Source organism: Myripristis murdjan, chromosome 8, assembly GCF_902150065.1.
Source record: "Myripristis murdjan chromosome 8, fMyrMur1.1, whole genome shotgun sequence".
NCBI lineage: Eukaryota > Metazoa > Chordata > Actinopteri > Holocentriformes > Holocentridae > Myripristis > Myripristis murdjan.
In genome coordinates this window covers 24,990,596-25,011,849 of record NC_043987.1, presented here as the reverse complement: position 1 = coordinate 25,011,849, position 21,254 = coordinate 24,990,596, and the positions used below count along the sequence as shown (strand labels likewise).

The 21,254-nt window shown below is 42.8% G+C and overlaps 2 protein-coding genes across 2 annotated transcripts; both read right to left on the bottom strand.

Annotated features, from left to right (window-relative positions):
- Positions 1-523: 523 nt before the first annotated feature.
- mettl2a (methyltransferase 2A, methylcytidine) lies at positions 524-4,306 on the bottom strand. The gene is made up of 9 exons (XM_030057018.1): positions 4,115-4,306; positions 3,099-3,187; positions 2,329-2,597; positions 2,086-2,135; positions 1,900-1,960; positions 1,659-1,798; positions 1,429-1,535; positions 1,237-1,302; positions 524-1,133 (listed from the first exon to the last, which is right to left on the bottom strand). Exons 1-9 carry the CDS (start codon positions 4,264-4,266, stop codon positions 970-972), a joined length of 1,098 nt encoding a protein of 365 aa, XP_029912878.1. The 5' UTR covers positions 4,267-4,306; the 3' UTR covers positions 524-969.
- A 1,442-nt stretch (positions 4,307-5,748) lies between these two features.
- On the bottom strand, positions 5,749-20,608 carry itgb3a (integrin beta 3a). Its single transcript, XM_030056974.1, has 15 exons — positions 20,485-20,608; positions 18,970-19,055; positions 17,614-17,818; positions 16,382-16,634; positions 16,037-16,199; positions 15,472-15,633; positions 15,298-15,393; positions 15,106-15,195; positions 14,840-14,974; positions 14,001-14,430; positions 8,921-9,143; positions 7,966-8,066; positions 7,628-7,747; positions 6,768-6,934; positions 5,749-6,570 (listed from the first exon to the last, which is right to left on the bottom strand). The coding sequence occupies exons 1-15, from the start codon at positions 20,549-20,551 to the stop codon at positions 6,505-6,507; spliced, it is 2,364 nt and encodes a 787-aa protein (XP_029912834.1). The 5' UTR covers positions 20,552-20,608; the 3' UTR covers positions 5,749-6,504.
- Positions 20,609-21,254: the final 646 nt, after the last annotated feature.

The following is a 21,254-nucleotide window of genomic DNA, read 5'->3' as shown; positions in this document are numbered from 1 at the left end:
CAATAATCAGTAAAATCTCATATTTTCTCGTGAGATTGTTCAAGTATTTGGCTCCTCACCTTCGTTCAGTCCACGCCTGCCCCCAAATCTCTTGTCTGGACCAATGGCAATTCCTTTAATGCGGAATACAATCACACAGCGCCCACCTACCCAACCTAAGAAATGACCACTTGTCAAAAAGTTGCCAAACCAATGACCACATCCACTGATGTGCATCATACATAATTTTACCAGTAAAGGCTGAAAATGTAATTTTTGGGGGCAACATATTTTATGCCAATTTCAGAGCATCATTTCCTTCCTATCAATAAATCTGAGTTGATGAAGTCACTGAAAGCAAAGCAAGTTCCTGTATATGTGGGGTTTAATTAACTATGGATATCATGAACTTTGCATCGGGGCAGTAAGAACACCAGTATCATCACATGATGGTGAGTAATTTTATTGAGAAAACACGATAAAAAAAAAAAAAAAAAAAAAAAATGAATGTATGTTTTAAATACCAAGGGAAAATTCACAGGTAAAAGGTTTACAGTTTTTGGTTTTATTCATTTTGAAGGTAAGCAAGGTTTATGAAGGCTTCTTGAAAATCATGCGATTCATTGTTTTATTTAAAAACGCTGCATCATTATAAATATCAAGTGGCTTAATAGAAACATTTATACAAGAGTGTCATCAGCCCTTTTCCTCATCAGTGAACTCGTTGGATGAAAACGACCATTTTCACTTTTTGAACTCGGGGTGTGTGTTTCAGACCGCACCGTCAGGATGCTGGCCAAGTCCATCGACATCAGAGCAGCTGATACACTGCAAGGCCTTTACAACATACAGTCTTATCTCCTTTATCACCATCACAATGCCATATATACTCAGGTGAAAAAAAAACAAACAGACAGCATCACGTAAGAGAGATGCTCCTGTTTTTCAGTGGCGTTTGAAGCCCAAGCCGGCCGGGCTCAGTCCTCTAGCTCAGCCCTGCGTCTCAGCGGGCTGCGTTGGAGCCTTGCTGTACTTGCACTGGATCCACACCCGGTACATCGTCAGCTGCTTGCCTCGGTTAACCTGCAGCCTCCTGTCCACAAGGTTCTGCACTTTCTCAAGCCCCGCTGCAGAGAACATCTCATGGAGCTCATCTGAGGACCAGAAATTACACATATACATAAACTAATGACTGTATAAACAAATAACAGACATATTTAGAAAGACAAGGATTCTAGTCCTTTTTTTTTTTTTTACCTTGAGTAAAGAAAAACACCCGCGTCCCATCACCCCGGACATAAAAGTTTTCCGACAGACACCGTCCTAGAGGAAGGATATCTCAATCAACTTTTGACACAATATTTATAATGGCGTTTCAATTTGTAATGTGTCATTTAAGGCACTTGAATTGCAAAGCTGTGTGTGTGTGTAGGCCTGGCCATGTCTAACCTTTCTTGAAGCGGAGCTGTGCCATGTCATAGCGGCCATAGTCCCTGAGCAGCATCACTCCCCCAGGCTTCAGCAGCCGAGCTAATCTGCTGATGGACGCCTGCATTCTGAGAGGGGGCGAAACTTTGAAATTACCAGCACTATTCAATGACAAACACTGAGACAAAGAGAGAGAGAGAGAGAGAGAGAGAGAGAGAGAGAGAGAGAAGCAAGGGAAAAGGAGGTCTTACTTGTCAGGATGCAAAGCTGATAGCACGAAGATTAGCACTATAACATCAAGAGTTCCATCGGGGACGGGGTAATTGGCTTCAACATCACTCAAGTCATGAACAAAGGCAAAGCAGCGCCCAGGGTCATACTCGGGATTAATCTGATGACAAGGAGGCAATGTTAATTCATCGGTTAGCTCGCAACTCTACTGATGAATACATCCATCGACATGTTATCCTTTCATCCCCCACCTCAGCTCACCTTGACTAACTCCACGGCCGTGCTGGAAAAATCGCAGCAGTAAACAAAGAGTCTCGGGTCACTGCAAAAGCCAATGCGGCGGTTAGAGCTTAACGCGTGCATGATGAAACAGAGGTGCGCTAATGTATATTTCATTATCAGACACGGCCTGACATTTATACATGGAAATGCTCTGCCTGCACTCACTTGTTGGTCTTCAGAATAGGGAAAACGGTGTTGCCCACACCACAGCCAACCTGCCAGACAAATACATTTATGTAGCATTAATTCTGCCGACTCCATTTCATTTTGAACTTGGAGACAAACACAAATGCATGGAGTAGATGTTGTTTCAGGAAAATCAATCCTGATAAGAATTGTAGCAGCTGGTATTTTAGTAGATTTTGCTTTTAAGCTGATTGGGAGAATGTCCCCAGGCTCATTTCTGACCTCCAGGATGCGGTATGTGGCAGAAGAGCCGGGGAAGTCACCGTCGGTGTGAGGCAGACAGGTGACCTCCTCGCTTTGTCCCTGATCCAGACTGTCCCGCTGACTGTCGTCTGTGCCACAGCCATCGGGATGGGATTTGTGATTGAGGCAGCCCTGCGGTGCCAGCTCTGGGAACTCCGTGAAGAGCCAGTGACGGTCTTTGAAAAAACGATTCTCGTGGATTGTGTAGAAATCATTCCAGTACTCATTTGCCCGGCTGTCGTATTCTTCTGCAAGAGGGTAAACCAGCGTTTAAGAGACCAACAATTCAAATAAATCATGGCTTATATGAACATTGCACCACTGTTAATACAGCTAAGCAAAATAAATGTTAAAAAACAACACAGGGAACTGTAATTTCTACCTCCAATTTTGACCAAAGTAGAGAAAAAAATGGCACAGTGGCCTATTATTTTCGATTTTGGTTGTCTGGTCAAAAGGTGTACTAAAACAAAATCATTTAGAAATGAAGAGCCATATCTGCAATACATATACTGACACAAGGCAGGGATATCCAAACTCTCCAGCTATGACTAAGCTTGTGCTTAGCTTTAAAGCACTGATTAAATAAAAATTAAACCAAAACAACCATAACTGAAACGAAAACTAATGCAAGTTAAACACTGGGGATAGCCGTCCTATTATTCCTATTATTATCCTTGATGCCAACCACACTCTGAGGTGATATATTTTCATACATATGGGTCATGCAACCAATACAATGATGCAACCTTGTTTCTCTGGAGGCAGTGGCTGACTGTTTTCTAGGACCTTCTTCTTTGCAGCTGCCTCTTGTTCCTCTGTCCACTCCACATTGTCCCTGTTGGAAACACCACCGTATTATTTGCAGCAGGTGACTTGTGACTTGGTGGCAAACACCAGATAACAGCTTTGACAACCATGCAGCATTCTGTTTCTGTTCGATGTTTAGATTAATTTTTGGATTCATTTTAGCCCAAGAGCTGGAAACTGGAACACATGGCTTGGTTTGTAGCTGATTTCCCTGCCATGAAGTCAACAAATGAATGAGCTGAGCTTTTTAGTGTGTCCTAAAATGTCCAAAATATGAAACAATTTGCAGCTGCTGTTCCTGTTTAGCCACCACTAGCTCCCATACGTGCCACGCTCTACTGCACTGAGCCACTCGCACCAAACTCCATTTAAAATATTGCAATTTAGATGTTGCCTTGCCTACTGACAAATATTCCCTTACACTTAATACACAACTCAAACGTTTTCTGAAACCTTGGGAGCCGCTTCTCAATTCGGCATAAAAAATAAACCACCTTTCACCTCGTACTGCTTTTAAACATCAGCTTTTATAATACATTCTCCTGATATTCCCATATTCACATAAGCCACTAAGTGTTGCTTAGAGGATTATCTGTATGTTAAATAGAAGAATGGCTCTAAACAAGTCAGAAAAGGTTAAGCCTTTATTTTTTCAGAGGTGACGTTATGCATATATATACATTTATCGTGAATGCTGTTTGGAAATATAGGTTTTAGGCTACTTTCGCAGCACCTAGCCAAAGTCATACACTGCAGTTTTTTTCTGAACCTACTCACTCCCAAATATTGGCTTCTGGTAAACAAGTCTTGCTGTTAACAACATGTTGAATAAACGAATAAACTCGTATTGTAGTTAGCTAATGTTAATATTAACTGTCCCAGGCAGGAGACACCGGCTCTGACAGAGATGCACATCAGTAACATCTGCCCTGTCGTGTGGCTGTGTTTTACCGACCATGCGTTGTGTTGGAAGACCTGACGCGGGTCTGTGAGGAACCGCGTCCCGAACTGAGGTCGTTTCGCCTCTCCGGCAGAGGAATCTGGCAGAATTTGTTGGCTTTCCCCGCTCTGCCCCTCCACTCCGACAGCAGCATGGGGCGCCGCCATGTTGGAGTGACGCGACGGAGTGCACGCTGCCCACACATCAGCGCTGAGTTCACGGACTATCGGAAATATATCAACCGCTAAGGGGGGAAAAAAAAAAACTCAGCAGCGGGACAGTGCAGTGGGATTTTTTTTTTTCACTGTAATATATTATCGTTGTTAATTAGTGCAAATAATTGTTGACATTAGTTTCAATAAAGTCCTGATTTGTAGCTGATATTAGCTGGTAATTGTTACTGCTTTTAGTCTTTGTCGAGCTTTTCTGCAGTCTTGTATCTTTTAGCATTTTGTTTTTTGATTAAGTGATTGAAATCAGCAAAATATTTACCTTTCTCCTTTACCTCTATGGTTTCATTCTGCCACTGTAACGCAAATTAGCCGTGTCATAGTACCTGATTTCTGAAATGAGGCACCAGCCACTGAATTAATTAATTAAAAAACACATTTGTTTCGAGAATACACCACAAATAACCTAGTTTGCCTGGAACACTTGAAGGCATCATCGAACATGCTTATTTAGATGGTGGATGCAATAAATAATTGTGTTTCCTTTAATGAATTTCCATGTCATCCAGCTCTGTTTATGCGTATTGTTTGACTGTAAAACAACATGCCAAGGGCATATTCGAAAATAAAATTCCTATTATGCAGCTGCTTATCAGTTCAGTGTTTATACAGTAGAGGGAGGCATATCCCTGCATAAGTTTGACAGAGTGTCAGGCCCATGTGGTGGGATGGTAGTGCGCGCGCTCGCGCGCTCGCGCCCACACACACACACACACACACACACACACACACACACACACACACACACACACACACACAGTTGATTTTGAAGTGATTTATGAAAATGGCTTTGACGTTCATTCAGAGGAATCCTAATGTGAGTCATTCAACAATTGGCAAAATTGTGGAAAAAAAGTCATGCAATCCCTTGGAGTTTTAAGTATGAGACATTGTTTTCTGGAGAATTTCAGCATCAAAAGTAGTTGATCAGTGGTCAGCTGGCTGGGTGTGGGCCTGGCTTTGAGCTGGAAGTTCAGAGTGAGGGTTGGAGGTTGCATAATGTTTGAGAATTAATCAGTTTATTGAAAAAAACACTGACGACTGAGCCAATTCATTACTGCACAGAGCTAAAATTAGGCTCCACACAGACGACTAGTTAACACTCACACAGTCTTGACTATTTTGTGAAACCCCCGTGAGGAGTTGACATCATTAAAAACAAAGAGCATACAATAGAAAGCAAAACATTTACAAGGCCATATCCTGTGAATGGATCTTAACTATGCTTAACAATGAAACATTCTTCTACAAGAAAACTAAGGAAGTTGATTTATTCCAGTGGAACAACCTTGGAGACATTTGAAGTGTTGGTTTACGCCCATGGCAACATTTTTTAAAAGATTTTATGGCAGCCATCATAGCCATCTGTCCCTCCATTTCAGTTTTTGATCGAGCGGAGGGAAGAATTAAGATTAGTCATTCCAATTTTAATCGTTTTATTTCAAACACAAAGCAACATCTTTACAAAAACAAGGCTTGAGTGTAACAAAAAATAACAATAACAATAAAAACACACACCTGGTTTGGCATGTGAGAGGATTTCAACAAGTGAATAAAAAAAAAAAAAAAAAAGCAGCAGCATTTCAGTGGCATAAAAACACGAGAAGTGGGCATTTTGTCCTAACTGAGATAGAGTTAGTATTGCAAAGGGTAGAAAAGCTTCCCGAGATTAATACAAAAGTGACGCATGTTCAAGCACCAGCAGTTTCCCTATATGCTCTGTATATTTTAAGAGAGTGGCTTAGTCAGCCCTTTTTGGAGTGAACACACCGGACAGATTCGAACCGACCATCTGCTCAAACTGAAACAGACAGTTTGACGGAAAAATTGTCTTAATATGCATCTACAAGACATCTGGTCTGCTGCAATTACATAAATTACTGGGCTCCTGACTGCATGTACAGTACAATGCTTTGGACATGACATACTATAAAACCAGATTAGGCCTGTAGCCATATTTGTGAAACATTTGAATAGTTTTAATACCTTTTTCTTATTTCTTATTTCTTTTTTTAAATTTTATTTTACAATATGTACAATTACAGCATTGTTGACAGCGGTTACAGTAGCTGGTCACGTGACAGTGCACAGGGCTCTTCATCCCGTCCGTTTCTGTGTTGCTACATTGCATCTCTGTCGTGCACCCCTGAGTTTTTCCCTCACCGCTTGTGCTCCTTAATTCCCTCGGTATGTGACGTTGGTGAAAGTGGAAGTGGCTCCTCTGTACAGGGGATTGTTACCCTGGAAAGAGGAAATACAGGAAGAAAAAAAATCATTAAAAGATTTGTTGAATTCTCATATTCATGCGCATACACCGGTTTTCAAGCGGCAATTTTGATTTCCTCCAGCAGATGGCAGCCTATTCTGTGCTTTGTTACTACTCCGGGATCAGTGGAGACGTCTGTCACGGTCTCTCTGTGACTGTCAGTGTTTCTCACCGTATCCCACTTGGCCTTGGCTCTCTCCTCCTCAAACTTGGCGAACTCTCTGCGGTCGTGGATGGTGACCAGCAGCTTCCAGATGAGCAGGCCAGCAAGGCCCAGTAAGAGAATGGCTCCGGCCACCGCCAAGAGCACCACCAGGATGTCAGGACCCTCAGGACACTCTGATGGAGGAGACACAGGAAGGGGGACAGAGAGAGAAAGAGAGAGAGAGAGAGAGAGAGAGAGAGAGGTTGAGAAAGTGCAGAGGGAAGATAGGAAAGAAGGAAAGAAACATTAAGAGAAGGAGAAAGTAAGAGAACAAAGTGAGACATGACAGCTTCAGACAGAGCTAGTTTCCAGTGATGCATAATGAATATGAAGACAATCTGCATGTGGGCTTGTGAAGCCCTTGGAGACTGTAGCGGTGATTAAGGCGTCTAAACAAACTTCAACTGTAGCACATTAAATCAGGCAACGGTCTCTGCTGAAACGCAGAGGCAGAGGCCCTGTTGCACAATGATTCGCAGCATCGTCACGATGAGTCTGACCATTTTGTGGTGCGGCAGATTGCAGCTAAGGTGAACCAGCTGTTTTTTGTTTTTTTTTTTTTCACTGTAGAGAAGCAGCCATTATTGTATGCACATGCTGTTCCCGTGCTGCTCTCGCCTGCCAGACACAGACTGAGATGACGATGACATTCGCAGCAGAACAAGCTATTCTCAGCTAATGATGAAGCCTCTCCCTGCATCTCTCTGCTAATCTTCAGGTTTCTGTCAGTTTGTTTATATGTCGCATGGATGCAAGCACACATGCTCACGCACGCACACACACACACACACACATACATACACACACACAGGCAGAGACAGTCTTACCTGGCTCTTTTACCACAAACAGTATGGACTTGCCACTTTCATCTTCATAATACTGAAAGTGCTCCACGCAGTCGTTCTCATCCTTATACGAGCAGTTCACGGCATTCTTATCATGGAAGACTGTGAGTCATGGATGGTAAAAGAAACAAAAAAACAGTAAGAAAAATATTGTTTACATGTATACAGCTCCAAAGACTTGGACAACACTGCTCTTTGGGCACGACACAGTATGAATTTCATGGCTCCAACAACATTGTAGAGCGTTGGGCTGCTGTAATTGACAAGAAGAGCAAATCAAACATGCAGAAACTCGGGAATTGACATGGAAAAGTTCTGACCTAGCTTATCCACCGGCTTAATTTCATCTCTGCAGATTCTGTTACAACTGTTGTCGTCCGCAAGCTGTCCTCTCTTAAAGTGTTTACACTCCACACAATCCCTGCAAACATAATGCCACACCACCACATTTACACATAATACATAGTTTATTGACACTCTTCAGTAACACTGAGCACTTCAAGTTGATATACAGGGTGCGGACAAAATGACGGAAAGCGATTTATAAATATTAAATCACTAATAAGGGGTGACTTCAATGCTTCTTGGGACGCTAAAACTTTCTTCAAGAGGAAAACCAGTTCTTTGAGGGACAAAAGAGATGGAAATTACTTCCCATAAAGGTTTGATAAGACAGGGGCCATGGAGGGAGCTTGACGTCGCCCCGTTCTTCATGAATCCACTCCTCAAGCTGTTAAGGCTCTTGTATGGGAGCGGTTTGTCATCGTAATATGGGATCATCATGACAGAGCAGTGTTTGTACCCTTATCACACATCCAGTCCAGTAAAACGTCCTTATTTTAATTGGCTTTTCTATGACCATGCAGAGCAATCGTCAGACCTGGTGACTTGCACAAGAAGCACAGCTTTTGATGACGCTCTGATTCAATTTTGTGATCATTTCTTTCGGCTGCATATTTGTGATTTCTTGCCTTGAATGAATTTGCAGACTTTCTAAGTAGTGCTCCTGCAATTTAAGTACCAATAACTTTGTCCTCTCTGAAACTGTTAAGATGCCTCATGTTGCCTTGAAAAGTCAAATATGTGTTTCTTGTCAAACCTCTTTCCATCCGACAGATATGACAACTTCACCTTCAACTAGGGGTTAATATGCCTCACCTGTAACTTTGATTTAGTCACTTCAAAGTCCCAGTCCTTTTACACATGGTGCTCCTATTATTTTGTCCACCTGCTATAATTCAGCTTATCTGTTGAAACACAGAATATCTGACTCACTTCTTTATCGTGCAGGCATCGGGGCAGGTCGGGCATTTCTCACAGGTGTCTCCGTAGGCGCCGGGCTGGGTGCACACACACGCCCCGCACTGACAGTAGCCTCGGCCGCTGCACAGCAGGCCGATGCTGGACATGCAGGTGTCGGTGCGGGTCGTGCAGTTACAGTTGTCTCCTTTCCAGCCGGAGTTGCACTTGCAGAAACCGCAGTCACACTTTCCATTTCCTGCACAGGGACGGGAAAAGGATGTTAAGGTCAGGCAAAGAGTCTCATGATGAATGAATGAATGAATGATCCTTTACTAATCCTTTGCAGAAAATTACATTGTCATGGCAGCTTCATCACATAAAATTGCACACTCATAGGGTTGTTGAGTGGGTGAATAAATAAATAAATAGATATATACATCACACAGGAAGCAGATATTAAAATCTAGGGTTTTTGTGTATTAAAAAGTCTTATGGCAGCTGGAATAAAAGACTTCCTGAAGCGCTCCGACTTGCATGCTGGTGCAATCAGTCTTTGATGCTGTTATTAATTGCCCCCGGGGCATGGAAAGGGTGTGCAGGGTTGCTCAGTATAGTCTTGAACTTGGACAGTATTCTTTTCTCTGCCACCTGCTGGACCAGCTCCAGTTTGACCCCCCACCACAGAACCAGCCAATGATGTTCATTTGTTGATGATCATTCACATTTTGCCGGGCAGGTCATTCTTTCTTCATTTTAAACATATGCACTGCAGTAGTAAAATGAATATCTCAGCATGTTTTTTATCAGTGTGCATAATCACACAGGTGTGGTTGGGCAAACTAATGTATTTACACAACTGCAACATGAGTCATTGTTGGAGAGGGCTTGCTTCATTGTTTCAGTCAGAGGGTTGTGAGTTTGACTTAGTTTCCTGTGAACATGAATGTGTGTGTGTGTGTGTGTGTGTGTGTGTGTTTTGGTATTTTGCATGTCTGGGCAAGGGTGTTTGTGCATGAGTTCATATGAGTAGGAATTAAAAGACCATGTCACCCTCACTGCTGCTGGGGGAAATGGAGTACTCCTCTGTGGTAACTAGTCACTTAGCAGGTTCGTTTTTCAATTCTTGTGACTGATTATTAAATTTAAAGTGGGTATGTTTCATGTAGTTTTATTTGTATTGATGTGTTTAAAAAATAAAAGTGAAATTCCCATGCAGACAACATTGTGGAAATAAATATAAAATTAAACTAAAATAATTATTTGATCTAGCGGACCTTGCAGATCAATGGTGTTGCATTTTATTTTAAAACAATGATCAACAAACTAGGAAATGGGTGCAAGCTACTTTCAATAAAGACTAAGTCTGTGAAGTAAAGTTTGTAAAGTTAATAGATTTTAGATATTTATTTATTTAATAAAAAGACATCAGGGCGAATATCATAACCACAGATGACAAATTGTACAGCCACTGAGGAGACTTAATTATCCCCGTCTTTAGATAAAGACAGGCAATTTTCTGTAGAGGAAAACAAGCCATGATGTTTGCTGTTTGTTCCCCTCTTGACCCACACATCCACACCCACACTCACACCTACACACACACACACCCAGACTTGTGTATGATGACCACTTCCTGCAAGAGAAGCCTCCCTCAGGAAGTGGTCTGCCCTGTCTCTTATGGGGACGGAGTAGACGGTTCACACCAGCAGCTCAGTGGCAGTAATCTCTGATGACAGAATGCGAGGGCGTGCTTTTGACCCGAGATTACAGAGAGACAGCCGACACTGGCATGTTGAGCTACCTTGCAAACACTGACACAACCCAAGAGACAACAGGGCTCTAGACAGGAAAACAGCCAGGATTTGGTAATGAATGACTAAGAGCTGAACGGGTGAGTCAGAGCCCAGCTGCATCAGAGAGGGGGAGTCTCTGCGCGTGAAATATCACCGAGGGTCTAAGGGTCTCTAATTCCACCACTCAAAATGATCATCTGGCACCGTTAAGCTCCAGGGAAACAGCCTGGTCTGTTCAGTCGTCCGGTAACAGCCCCGTTGCTACAGCGTTTTAAAACTAAGACAACATTTATGAGTGCGGGAGCGGAGGTGGTCAAGGGTGTTGTCACTTTGTAATAGTTAACAGTCTCACGTGTTCTGCTGTTACTGAGTCAGCCATGCAAAGACATGACTTAGGAAACCTGCACAGAAAAAAAAAAAAAAAATCTCCAAGCATAAACATGTTGAAACAAGGAACAATGAGGCAGATCAACCCACTAGCACCAAGAAATTGACAACTGATTCAAGACAGTTAATTAGCAATGGAAATAAGTGGGATGATCTCATCACAGAGGCAGATTTTTTTTCACTCGTTTGAAGAAAAACAGGATTTTAACACTGAATATGAGACAAAATGTCATGTCAAATGACTTGTCATCATGGTAAAGTACACAGGTGATTCCTCTGGACAGCCCTGTAACTAAGCCCTGTAATTTGCGAACAAGTTCATTTAACCCTTTCACGCATAGCGCTCACTACAGTGGACAGCTTAAAAGACAGTTTAAAAGTCATTTTCTCCTAAATGCAATGGTTTCTATGGCAGGATTGCATATCAGCTGTTAGAGTGCTCTCTGCTGCTCCCCTGCATTGAGGTTTATGCAGAGACTGTCAATTCTTGTTGCTGAAAACATGTTAATACTAGTAGAATGACATGGTAATACCAGTCCTGCATCCTGAAAGAAGTATGGAGACTCACAGAAATATTCATGCCCTAAGAAGAGTAAAAACACATAAGAAAAAAATCTGGACTCAGGCTTTCATAGTTCATGCATGAAAGGGTTAATATTTTTCCTTTCCATAGTTACGCTGGATTTTTTTTGTGGCAACACTACAATTAATTATCAAGCTTCACTTGTTTCCAGTGCAAATCGACTCATTTCAAGGCATTTCTTGAATGAAGTGTCTTTTTCTTGATGACACAGACACTGTAGAAAGTTTCCGAGACGCTGTACAAAACCACTGGAAACAAGTGGATTTATGTCAGCCTGGTGATACTTCTCACTTGTTTTATGATTGATATTTTAAGACCGAACATGAGACTATTTGTATTATTAAGACGGACACTTTTTGCTGTGTCGAGTCGCTTAGCTTGACGAGCGTGAGCAACCACCTTGTTCTCATGGCCTTATTTGTTGTAAAATTGAGTCACAGACGTAAGAGGACGGTTTCTTGGCTTATATCATCCCCCCTCTCCCCCTCTCTCCCTGAGGCCGCGCTATAATCCTGCCCATTAATCACATGCCGGGGCTTTCAAAGAGGGTTAACATGGGGCCCATGAAATAGGGAAAAAGACTGAACAGTAAAATTAAACAGAGTGCAGCAACAGACTGAATGGGATCAAGTGAAGTGGGGACGGAGACAAGCTGGAGAGAGACAGAGGGATGGAGAGACGGGGCAAAGTGCCAGCGGAGGAATGCAAACTTTCCTGTTCTCTCTTCCCTCATATTCCAGGGCCCTGAGGGGGTGCTTGTTGACTCCTGCTCCTCGCCCCAGCGCCAGTCTCGCAGCCCCTCAGCAGAAAAAAAAAAAAAAAAGAAAGAAAGAAATACACACCCACAGGCATTGCGGGAAAGCTGCAGCTCTTTCGGGCCCTGGGGTTCACGGTAGCTCCAATTGAGCTGGGGCCAAGGGAGGCTCGCGCTTCAAAGATAATGACGTCATGACTGTACAACTGCATCCAGACACACAGCCACTTCAAATTCACAAACTGAGCTCTGGAAACAGTCCTCCAACGTAATGCTTAGTGTGAGTGTGTGTGCGTGTGTGTGTGTGTGTGTGTGTGTCAGAATATGGGTGGGAGGGTGTGAACCCAAAGTGTGGGTGTCATTACTGAGAATAGAACTGTACCTAAATAGCAGTGTGTTAGCCAAACGGTTACGGCTGAAAAAAAAAAAAAGATTTCCGAGGCGTCCCTGTGGATGTAAGCTCATCATACTCTTAGACAATTTTAACCTGCTATCTCACACACGACCTGCCGTGTCCCCCTTTCGGATGATCTCCGAGACAAGGGACTTCCACAGCACACAGTTCACATTGGGTTCACTTAAAAAAGTATGAACTGCCCCAAAACAGAAACTTAACTTCCCCTTTAACAGTCCCTTTAACCGCCGCTTTTAACTTCCTGTGAGCTATGAGGCGGTGATTGGTAAACACACAGTATTTTAGACCATCAGGGCAAACCCATGGCAGGTGTCGTCTGAGGGCAGAGGTCTTCGGAAAAAACAGAAAAAAACTGTCACCATGCCGAAGTGGCGCTTTTTCATTCAAAAATTGGGCAGCTATGATGTTGGAGGCGCATAGCAGGATTTTTTTTTTTTTTTTTTTCTAAGATGAGGCTTTCCTATTTCCAGTTGCATTTTTGAGTGATTATGGGAGGCATGACAGCCCTGTTTTATCTACACTCCCCAGTCAGCTGTATCTTCCAGCTCAGCACAGATTAGGGAGTGAGTGAGCAGAAATAAAAGTTGGTTCTCCTTTCGCTCCTTCTGTTCCACCGCCCAACCCGCTAAACACGAGCCTGGATTGCTCCTATGAGATTACCCAATGACAAAACATATTAAAGTTTGATTACTGCGATTGAGTAACTGCAGGGAGTGCTGTGCAGGCTTGCAATGGGGAGTGGATGGCACATCATGCTGCAATACTGTGGCTGGTAAGAACTTGAACACCAATCAAAAGCAGGCAGTAGCAATTGTGTTTTCCCCACTGGCCATCTATCTAGTACACACACACACACAATTTACAAGCCTTCATCTGTTTTTTTTTTGTCATTATTAAATGAGGGCTGCCATGATTCAGATCATTATGGCTGAGAATTGTTGTGGATTTTTGTTTTGTCAAGCTAAGTAAACTGTCTAAACTGGTTAGAGACTGAGAGGGACAGCGAAAAGCAGAGGTCAGCTGACGCCTTGGAGCCAGGAAAGGCAATGTCATCGTTCCTGCTAAGAGCCAAGATGAGGAAAAGGCTGGTGTCCGGTGCTCTTGATAACAATTATACAGCAGCGTGTCAGCTTGTTGTGCGGAGTGATAAAGGATTAAGAACAGAAAAAAGTGTTACTCACCAGAGCACAGCTTCCCTCTGAAGCGCAGGCAGTTGAAATCGTCACACTCGCAGTATTTGCCCCACACCTGGCCGTACTCAGACCTGTGGCAGGAGCACTGTCCGCACACACAGTCCCCTCTTCCACCGCAGATGGAACTCCCATTCTTCTGAATGCAGTTCACGTCATCGGACGGAGTGTAGTCGCCCTCTGCGCACTCACAGTGGGGGCCCAGTCGCCCCGGGTGACACTCACACACACCGCACTTGTGGGTCCCGTTGCCGTTATTGCACACGGGGCTGTCGGGCACGGCGCGAGCCTCGCAGTCACATTCGCAGGCAAAGTCCACCGTGATACTGAGGGCGTCCTTAAAGCCCTGAGGTTTGATGGTAAAAGTGCGGCTCTTGTCCTTGGGGCAGCCACGCAGCTTTGCCTCCACGCTGAACGACACCTGGGAAGGAAAACTGTGATCTGTCTCTGTGTTTTCACTGTTGCCCTACACTTTAAATACCAGCTGTTAGGGCTGGGTGATGTATCAATGTTATATCAATACTGTTATATGAGGTAAGATAGTCTGGGAATGAGAGCAATATTGTGATAAAGTCAGCATCACAGTAAAGGGATGCATTTTCTGATCTTATTAGACTGTTTTAATTGCTATGGATATCCACGTTGCTAATGATTGTTCAATAAAAAAATCTCTTGTGTGTGAATACCTCATGAAAGCATCAACAGCAATCCGTAAAATATCATCCGAATATCAATACTGAGCAGTTTCATAAACGATATCATGATATTTGACTTTGTCGATATGACCCAACCCTACTCTGCAAGATTTGAGCATCTAAACAGGCAGCTACCGTGTCTCCGATCTTGAGACCCGAGCAGGACTTGAGTCCAGGGATGATCTCTCCGTTCAGGCAAGTGGCATTGAAGGACAGAGACAGCTCCTCTGGGACGTCCTGCAGCTCCAGCTCCACCTTAGAGCGGATCCTCTGCTCACAGTGAAGTTAATGAAAATTCACAACACAATGAAGTGGTATCAGATTTTCACAAGTTTGCACAAGTGACGTTGATTAGGCCAGACTAAAAGAAGCCTGTGTGCTTCCTATGTAAAATCCCTTACCGCATAGGCATCCTTAATGAGCTGAATAACATTCCCAGAGTCGCGAGACAGCTTTCCCACAGTTGTGCCTGGCATGAGCTCACTGTAGTTCTGGAGAAACCAAGGACAGCAGGGTTATGACCCAGTTTTTTATTTTTTTGCAGCGATAACTCACAGACACACACTGTGATGCAAACATTACAGTGTCTTTACCTTGAAGAGAGGCTCCACGTCTTCGGTTACAGCAAAAATGAGATTGATGTTATTGGCAGACAGTTTGTCATTCATGAGTGCAATAGAGGGATAGTCCTGAAAGAGACCAAGAGCAGCTTATATAACATTTTTCCTCAAAAGCACCACTAAAAATCTGACACAAACACTCCTCACCAGAGACGATGATTTGTCGTAATTGTTTTCACCATCAAGATGACACAAGCCATCGTTTGGCTGGACGATGCCAGCTATCCGTCCATCCAGGGCGATGTGAGTCTTGGCGTCAGTGGTGAACACCAACAAGTGGGAGGCATCTTGACGCCAGCCGATTTTTTCCTAACAGTGACAAGACACAGTGCTGATCATCCCATTGTAAGGGAAAAAAAAAAAAAAACTTTCGACACTTGGCAGGAATACCATACACTTCTGCGTACAAAGCTGTATCCCCAAAAACTGCAAAACTAGACTACAAAAGTTATTTAAATGATCGGCGACCTGTATGTGGACAACACATTCACATTTTTTTCTTATTTTCTTACTTTTTTTTATGCAACCCCTCTGGCTCCTCTGTCTTTGTTTTTGCTTTCTTTTTTCTTTTTCTTTGTCAAAATACAAAATTGCAACTTCCTACAGGTAGCCTAAATGAACTGCACATTTCTGATGAAAAACGTGTGTGTGTGTGTGTCTGTGTGTGTGTGTGTGTGTGTTATGTGTATGCTGCTGTTGCTGTGTTTCGTACCTTGCACACTGCTGCCTGAATGATCGCATCAAAGCCTCCCTCTGGAGCGTCTCTGTTTCTGGACACCTCCTGCTTACCCACCTCCTTTGTGAAGCGCTCAACCTCCTCGGTCAGTGTCAGCACATGCTTGTATCCAAACTGGGGTATGCACGTACGAGCAATTCTGCGTGTACAGAATATTGAAAAGAGCGAACAGGAGGGGGTGGGATCAACAGAGGAAAATATCAGACGTCATCATAGTGGGAACGACATTTGAGCGAGAACTTTCCCTTTTCGAACACGTCAGAAAATCAACTCACCCTCCTTAGATGCAACAATTCCTCTAGCCATGACCTCTCAACCTACCTTTTGCAAGGGTTTTTGATGTCCTCTTCAGTAGCAGTGAACATGTAGGGGGACGTTTCCTTGTCCACAAAGGCCCCGAAGCCCATGCGCAGGTTGCTCGTGGTGCGGCCCATGGTTTGGGCGAGCTCGTTTCCCAAGTGGTAAAGGCGAGCCAGGTCATCTCCCATTGAAAAAGAAAGGTCCATCAGGTAGTAGAGATCCACTGGATAGTCCTCCACCTGCTTCACTGTCACAGTAAAGCGCTTAGCATCGTCTGAGGGAAAGGGGACAGAGGAGAAGATGAGGGCCATGAGGCACTATGCACAATTAAAAGTGGATGAACAATTGAATGAAAGTCAGTGATGGTTGATTCGTCTTTCATCTGTCTTTTAAAGTGATAAAGGGAAAATAAGATGATACTGAAAATCATTTTGGGGTCACCGCTCTGGTGTGTCAGGTTGTATGGCTACATGGCCTTTGCTTTAAAAGGTTGTTACTTTGTGTATTTAGATGGTGCACGGTCTTACTGGCTGGTTATTAGTGTGTGTGTGTATTGGGGATGTCTGGTCTTAAGGTTATTAAGTGTGTATTTAGGTGTTATCTCATAATGTTATTAGGGTGTATATAGATGGTAGCTATGGGTCGGTTTCCCAGACAGGGATTAAATTAAAACAGGACAAGGCCTTAATCAGGAATAGTTAACTTTGGCCAAAAAAGTGACTTCCAAAAACATAATTTAACATCAGATTATTTTCTTCTGGACCTTAGAGTACTGGATTAAATTTAAAGTGACCACCAGATCCATTTTATTCTTGGTTTTGGCATCACTTTTGGTGAGAAGTTCAGGCTCTAGCTCTGCACAATAATAAAGACTCATAGTGCAAACTCTTTAAAAGTCTCTAAAATTTCTTGTACTATCTCACCACCACTGTCGTTGCTTCCATGAACATAAAACCCATCGCCTACATTGGATTTTTCCAGGGAAAAAGCCTCACAGGAGTTCAGAATAGATCATTTGAAAGGTTACATGAACTGGTTATGGACATTTAGGTGCAGAAAATGTCTGTGGATTATTGCTTTAATTTCAATTTCAACCCAGTGGTGCTCATAGAACTTGTGTGAGTGGGTGAGTTAGTTATTTACTTAGTGTCTCATAAAGTCATTTATGTGTGAATAGATGGTACCTGGTCTTATAATGTTTTGGTACATGGTAGCACATGGTCTCATAAGGTATTTAGTGTGTGTATATTTACCTGGTCTGAGTGTCATATGGAGTTTTTGAGGCTTTATCTGAGTGACGTCGACAGCCGTCCCAAAGGCTTTGCTGCTGAGAGGTTTGTCCTCCTGGATAGTCAGGCTGCTGGTGGGAAACTCCAGAGACGCTCCATCACACCCCGCGTCCAGCAGGTTCTGCCTCAGATCACAGCGGGACACGCTGGAGCCCCCCCTTCCAAAGTCCTGATCCCATGAAACAAGCACGTCAGTTTTGTTCCGATTGCTTAGCAATTAGACAGCAGCAAATGTCATGACTGTCAAAATCAATGTCAGTAAAGCATTTTTTTGTTTTTTTCAAACTTGGGGCATGCTGAGGAATTACAGGGGGTGTGAAATTAACCTTGATGTAGTAGACATTTTTGGCCTAGTTCCACCGTCCACCTCTTCCTTAATGGTTGTGTATGGGGCTTAATGACTTTCAGGTTTTGCAGCACACAACTATAAATGATGTCTTAAGCTGAAGAAGAGTGTTGTACCCTTAACGTCCACAATTTGGCTTTTTTAATCATCATTAGATAATGTCATGTCAACGAAAAAAGGCTCCTATTATTATTGTAGTTTACAATGAAAATCTCAATAACAAAGATATGAAGCCGGTAAACTTTACATTTTCTGGTTAATAAGCTCCCTGTCTACCAAACAAACAAACAAACAAAAAAACCTCAAAAACATATGAGATTGGCAAGACTACTCAAATTTTATGAGATGACATTTAAGTTGTGCACCTTGGTGTCCTTTTGTGCCAACATTTACCCAAATGTGACAAACTGTGCATTCTGGTTATTTTTATAGGCTGAAATTTGATAGTTTTTTTTTTAAGGGGAATGGGAAGGGTGGGGCCGAGAACTACTGTAGAAAAGCAACAAATGTGAAAATAAAATGACATAAAATGAAAGTGTGGTTAAGCATGGAGAGAAGGCGTATAAAAGCAAGCTTTCAGACGTGAGTTAACAGACACAACTGATTTAACTGATCAACAAGCCAACTCGCTGTATGATCTCAACTGATCTAAAAGCGATTATTGACCAGGACCTGATCACCCCTGGTTTTCAAAGTAAACAGAGGCAGAGGTTTCAGTGTTCAGCATGCCGAAGAATCAACATGATCCTGCACCAACAGTCTGAAGAAGGCGGCCTGGCCCAGTGTGCATTACGGTAAAACGACGTCATGACACAGCGGCTACAGCAGGAGGAATGCTTTAGGGTAAAGGGGCTTGTGTTCTGACATGCAACAGTGAAAAAAGAATGAGAGAAGCAGCTCGGTCTGTGTGTGTGTGTGTGTGTGTGTGTGTGTGTGTGGGTATGGGTGTGGGTGTGTGTGGTTTGGTTTCACACCTCCTGAGAGCACCATGCACAGTCAGGGTTGATAGCCAGACACTGTCGACAAGTGGTCACCCCTCGCGATGTGCAGATGTTGGAACCTGAAATTAGCACACCGACACAAACATAACATAACACAGTGAAGAATGCACCATGCAGGAATCTGTCACACTACAACTGCAGTTTTCATTTACTTCCTTGCAACTCTGGTTTAGAGAAAGAAGCTCCAGAATCCGCTGTTGACCACATTTGAATCAATCACTATCCAAATCTGGCGGTTCTGCTCCACTCCCATACACACACAGATACCGCAGCCATCAAGAGGAGTCTTGCAACAGCGTTATACAAACATGTAAATGCCTGATGAAGTCTCAGAGTAGGCTACACACACACACACACACACACAAGATGATGATGCCAATCTGCTTCCTGTTCTCTTCCTTTTCCTCTCTCTGACAGTTGCAAACAAACTGTGTATTTTACAAATTGCAGGAACTCATTACATGCATCCTACATAAGTCAACAATTAAAAATAATAATTTAAAAAATATATATATTCTGCAACAGACCCCATTCTTTGCCTTCTTAATGCACTCTTTAAGGTGTGGTCTACCAGAGCCTTTACTATGAACACAGCAGCGGTCTACGCCACAACAAAATAGTCTGTGAAAATGACCTCTCAGAGTGTAAGAATCAACACTGTTCCACTATTTCTATAAATACACAGCTATCACAATTAATTTAACACTTTTATACAGTTCTGACCAGCCTTTAAAAAATGGAAAATTGCCCTGAAGGATTCCCAAACATCATGTCAGACACCTCTTTTACACCATGGATTTGATAAGATGTCAAGGAACTGGGAAGAGCTTTGTTTTTGTTTTGTGTGTGTGTGTGTGTGTGTGTGTGTGTTTGTGTGTGTGTGTGTGTGTGTGTGTGTGTGTGTGTGTGTATGACTTAATATAGGATCATATAACTGAAAATGAGGAGATAATGCCAAAGAATAAAAAATAAGCCTATTTTGGAGTTGATCAGTGTTGGCTGGAGTGTTGGTCCACTTATGGATCTGATATGGCTCTGGGGCGGCTGTTCAAAACTATATAAAGAAATTAATTAAAGAAATTAAGATCAGCCAGAGAGAACTCTTTCAGATGGCATCCGGTTGCGGTCTCAAACTAAATTCAACTGCCTCTTGTTTGGCTGGAGCGCCAGTGGAAGCCCCTCCTGGTGTTCCCGGGACCCTAGTTAGGAAACCACTGGCCTAAAACATCTCGAGTATTTTCACTCCCTTATAAGGCAAGGTGGCCTTAAAGTTCATGTAAAACAGCGCAAATACAAGCAAGTCACTATCCCAATCACCTCTAACGCTGCTTTTAGGATCACGACACTGAATAAAGGTAATCGACACACTGTAGGTGCGTGAAATATGAATAAAAGACGCGCGTTTTCACCGTTTGGGTGAAAACAGCCAAAGTTGTGTTGGCAGGTGAAAGTTTTAGAAGTGGGCCCATAGAATAAAATCCATCTTACCGAAAACCTCTGATGCCGATGACAGTAACAGAAAAAGTGTCAGTAATCGGTGTGAAAAAGTTCCCATGGCTGCGGGGAGGCTGTGCGGCTGGACAGGCGTCGGCTGTGCGCTCCGTTGTGCTCAGCTCCACAGGCAGGACGCCTTTCCTCATTCTTACAAAACGCATGGCTCATCTCGATGCGTTGGCTCATACATCCTGCCTCATAATTCAAGTGGTTCATTAAGTCAGGGAGTGCACTTATGATTGATAGAGCTTAGTTTCCATCACAGCCACAACTTTGATTTTTTTTTTTTTTTTTTTTTTTAATTATTTGCTGAACGAAATGTTATTTAAGAGACAAAAAAAAACAACAAAAAAAAAAACATGGGGTTGATCCTAAAACATATGCCATGCACAGCCGACCAAAATAAGCTTATTTTTGCAGTAGCCTATTTTTGAATAGTGAGACAGTCAAACCACTGAATAAAATTCACAAACACTTATTTTTTTTATTTGCAGTTCCAGTCGACAAACACCTGAGCAGGTAGGATCCCGATGTGAACTCTTACAAGTTAAATGAGGAGGAAAGAGGGGGCTAAGACAAGTTGAAATAGAAGGACCCCTAGTGGTGAAAAATGAACATACACTAGGATTCATCAAGCTTTCTCTACATCTAAGACTTTGCTACTTTGCTTATTGTGACATATATATTTGTTGAGTATCTGCAGAATAGATGTTGAATGTTGATGTAGTCAACAAATACATTTTGGATATATCCTCATTCATGCG

Excerpts from the sequence above, each read along its gene's own strand:
- mettl2a (XM_030057018.1), bottom strand. The coding sequence starts at position 4,266 with ATGGCGGCGCCCCATGCTGCTGTCGGAGTGGAGGGGCAGAGCGGGGAA. Across the intron at positions 3,188-4,114 it reads GTCTTCCAACACAACGCATG|GGACAATGTGGAGTGGACAG; the intron begins GTCGGTAAAACA and ends TGTTTCCAACAG. Across the intron at positions 1,134-1,236 it reads GGTGTTTTTCTTTACTCAAG|ATGAGCTCCATGAGATGTTC; the intron begins GTAAAAAAAAAA and ends TCTGGTCCTCAG.
- itgb3a (XM_030056974.1), bottom strand. The coding sequence starts at position 20,551 with ATGGGAACTTTTTCACACCGATTACTGACACTTTTTCTGTTACTGTCA. Across the intron at positions 17,819-18,969 it reads GTGCATGGTGCTCTCAGGAG|GACTTTGGAAGGGGGGGCTC; the intron begins GTGTGAAACCAA and ends TCATGGGATCAG. Across the intron at positions 6,571-6,767 it reads CCAAGGCCAAGTGGGATACG|GGTAACAATCCCCTGTACAG; the intron begins GTGAGAAACACT and ends TCCTCTTTCCAG.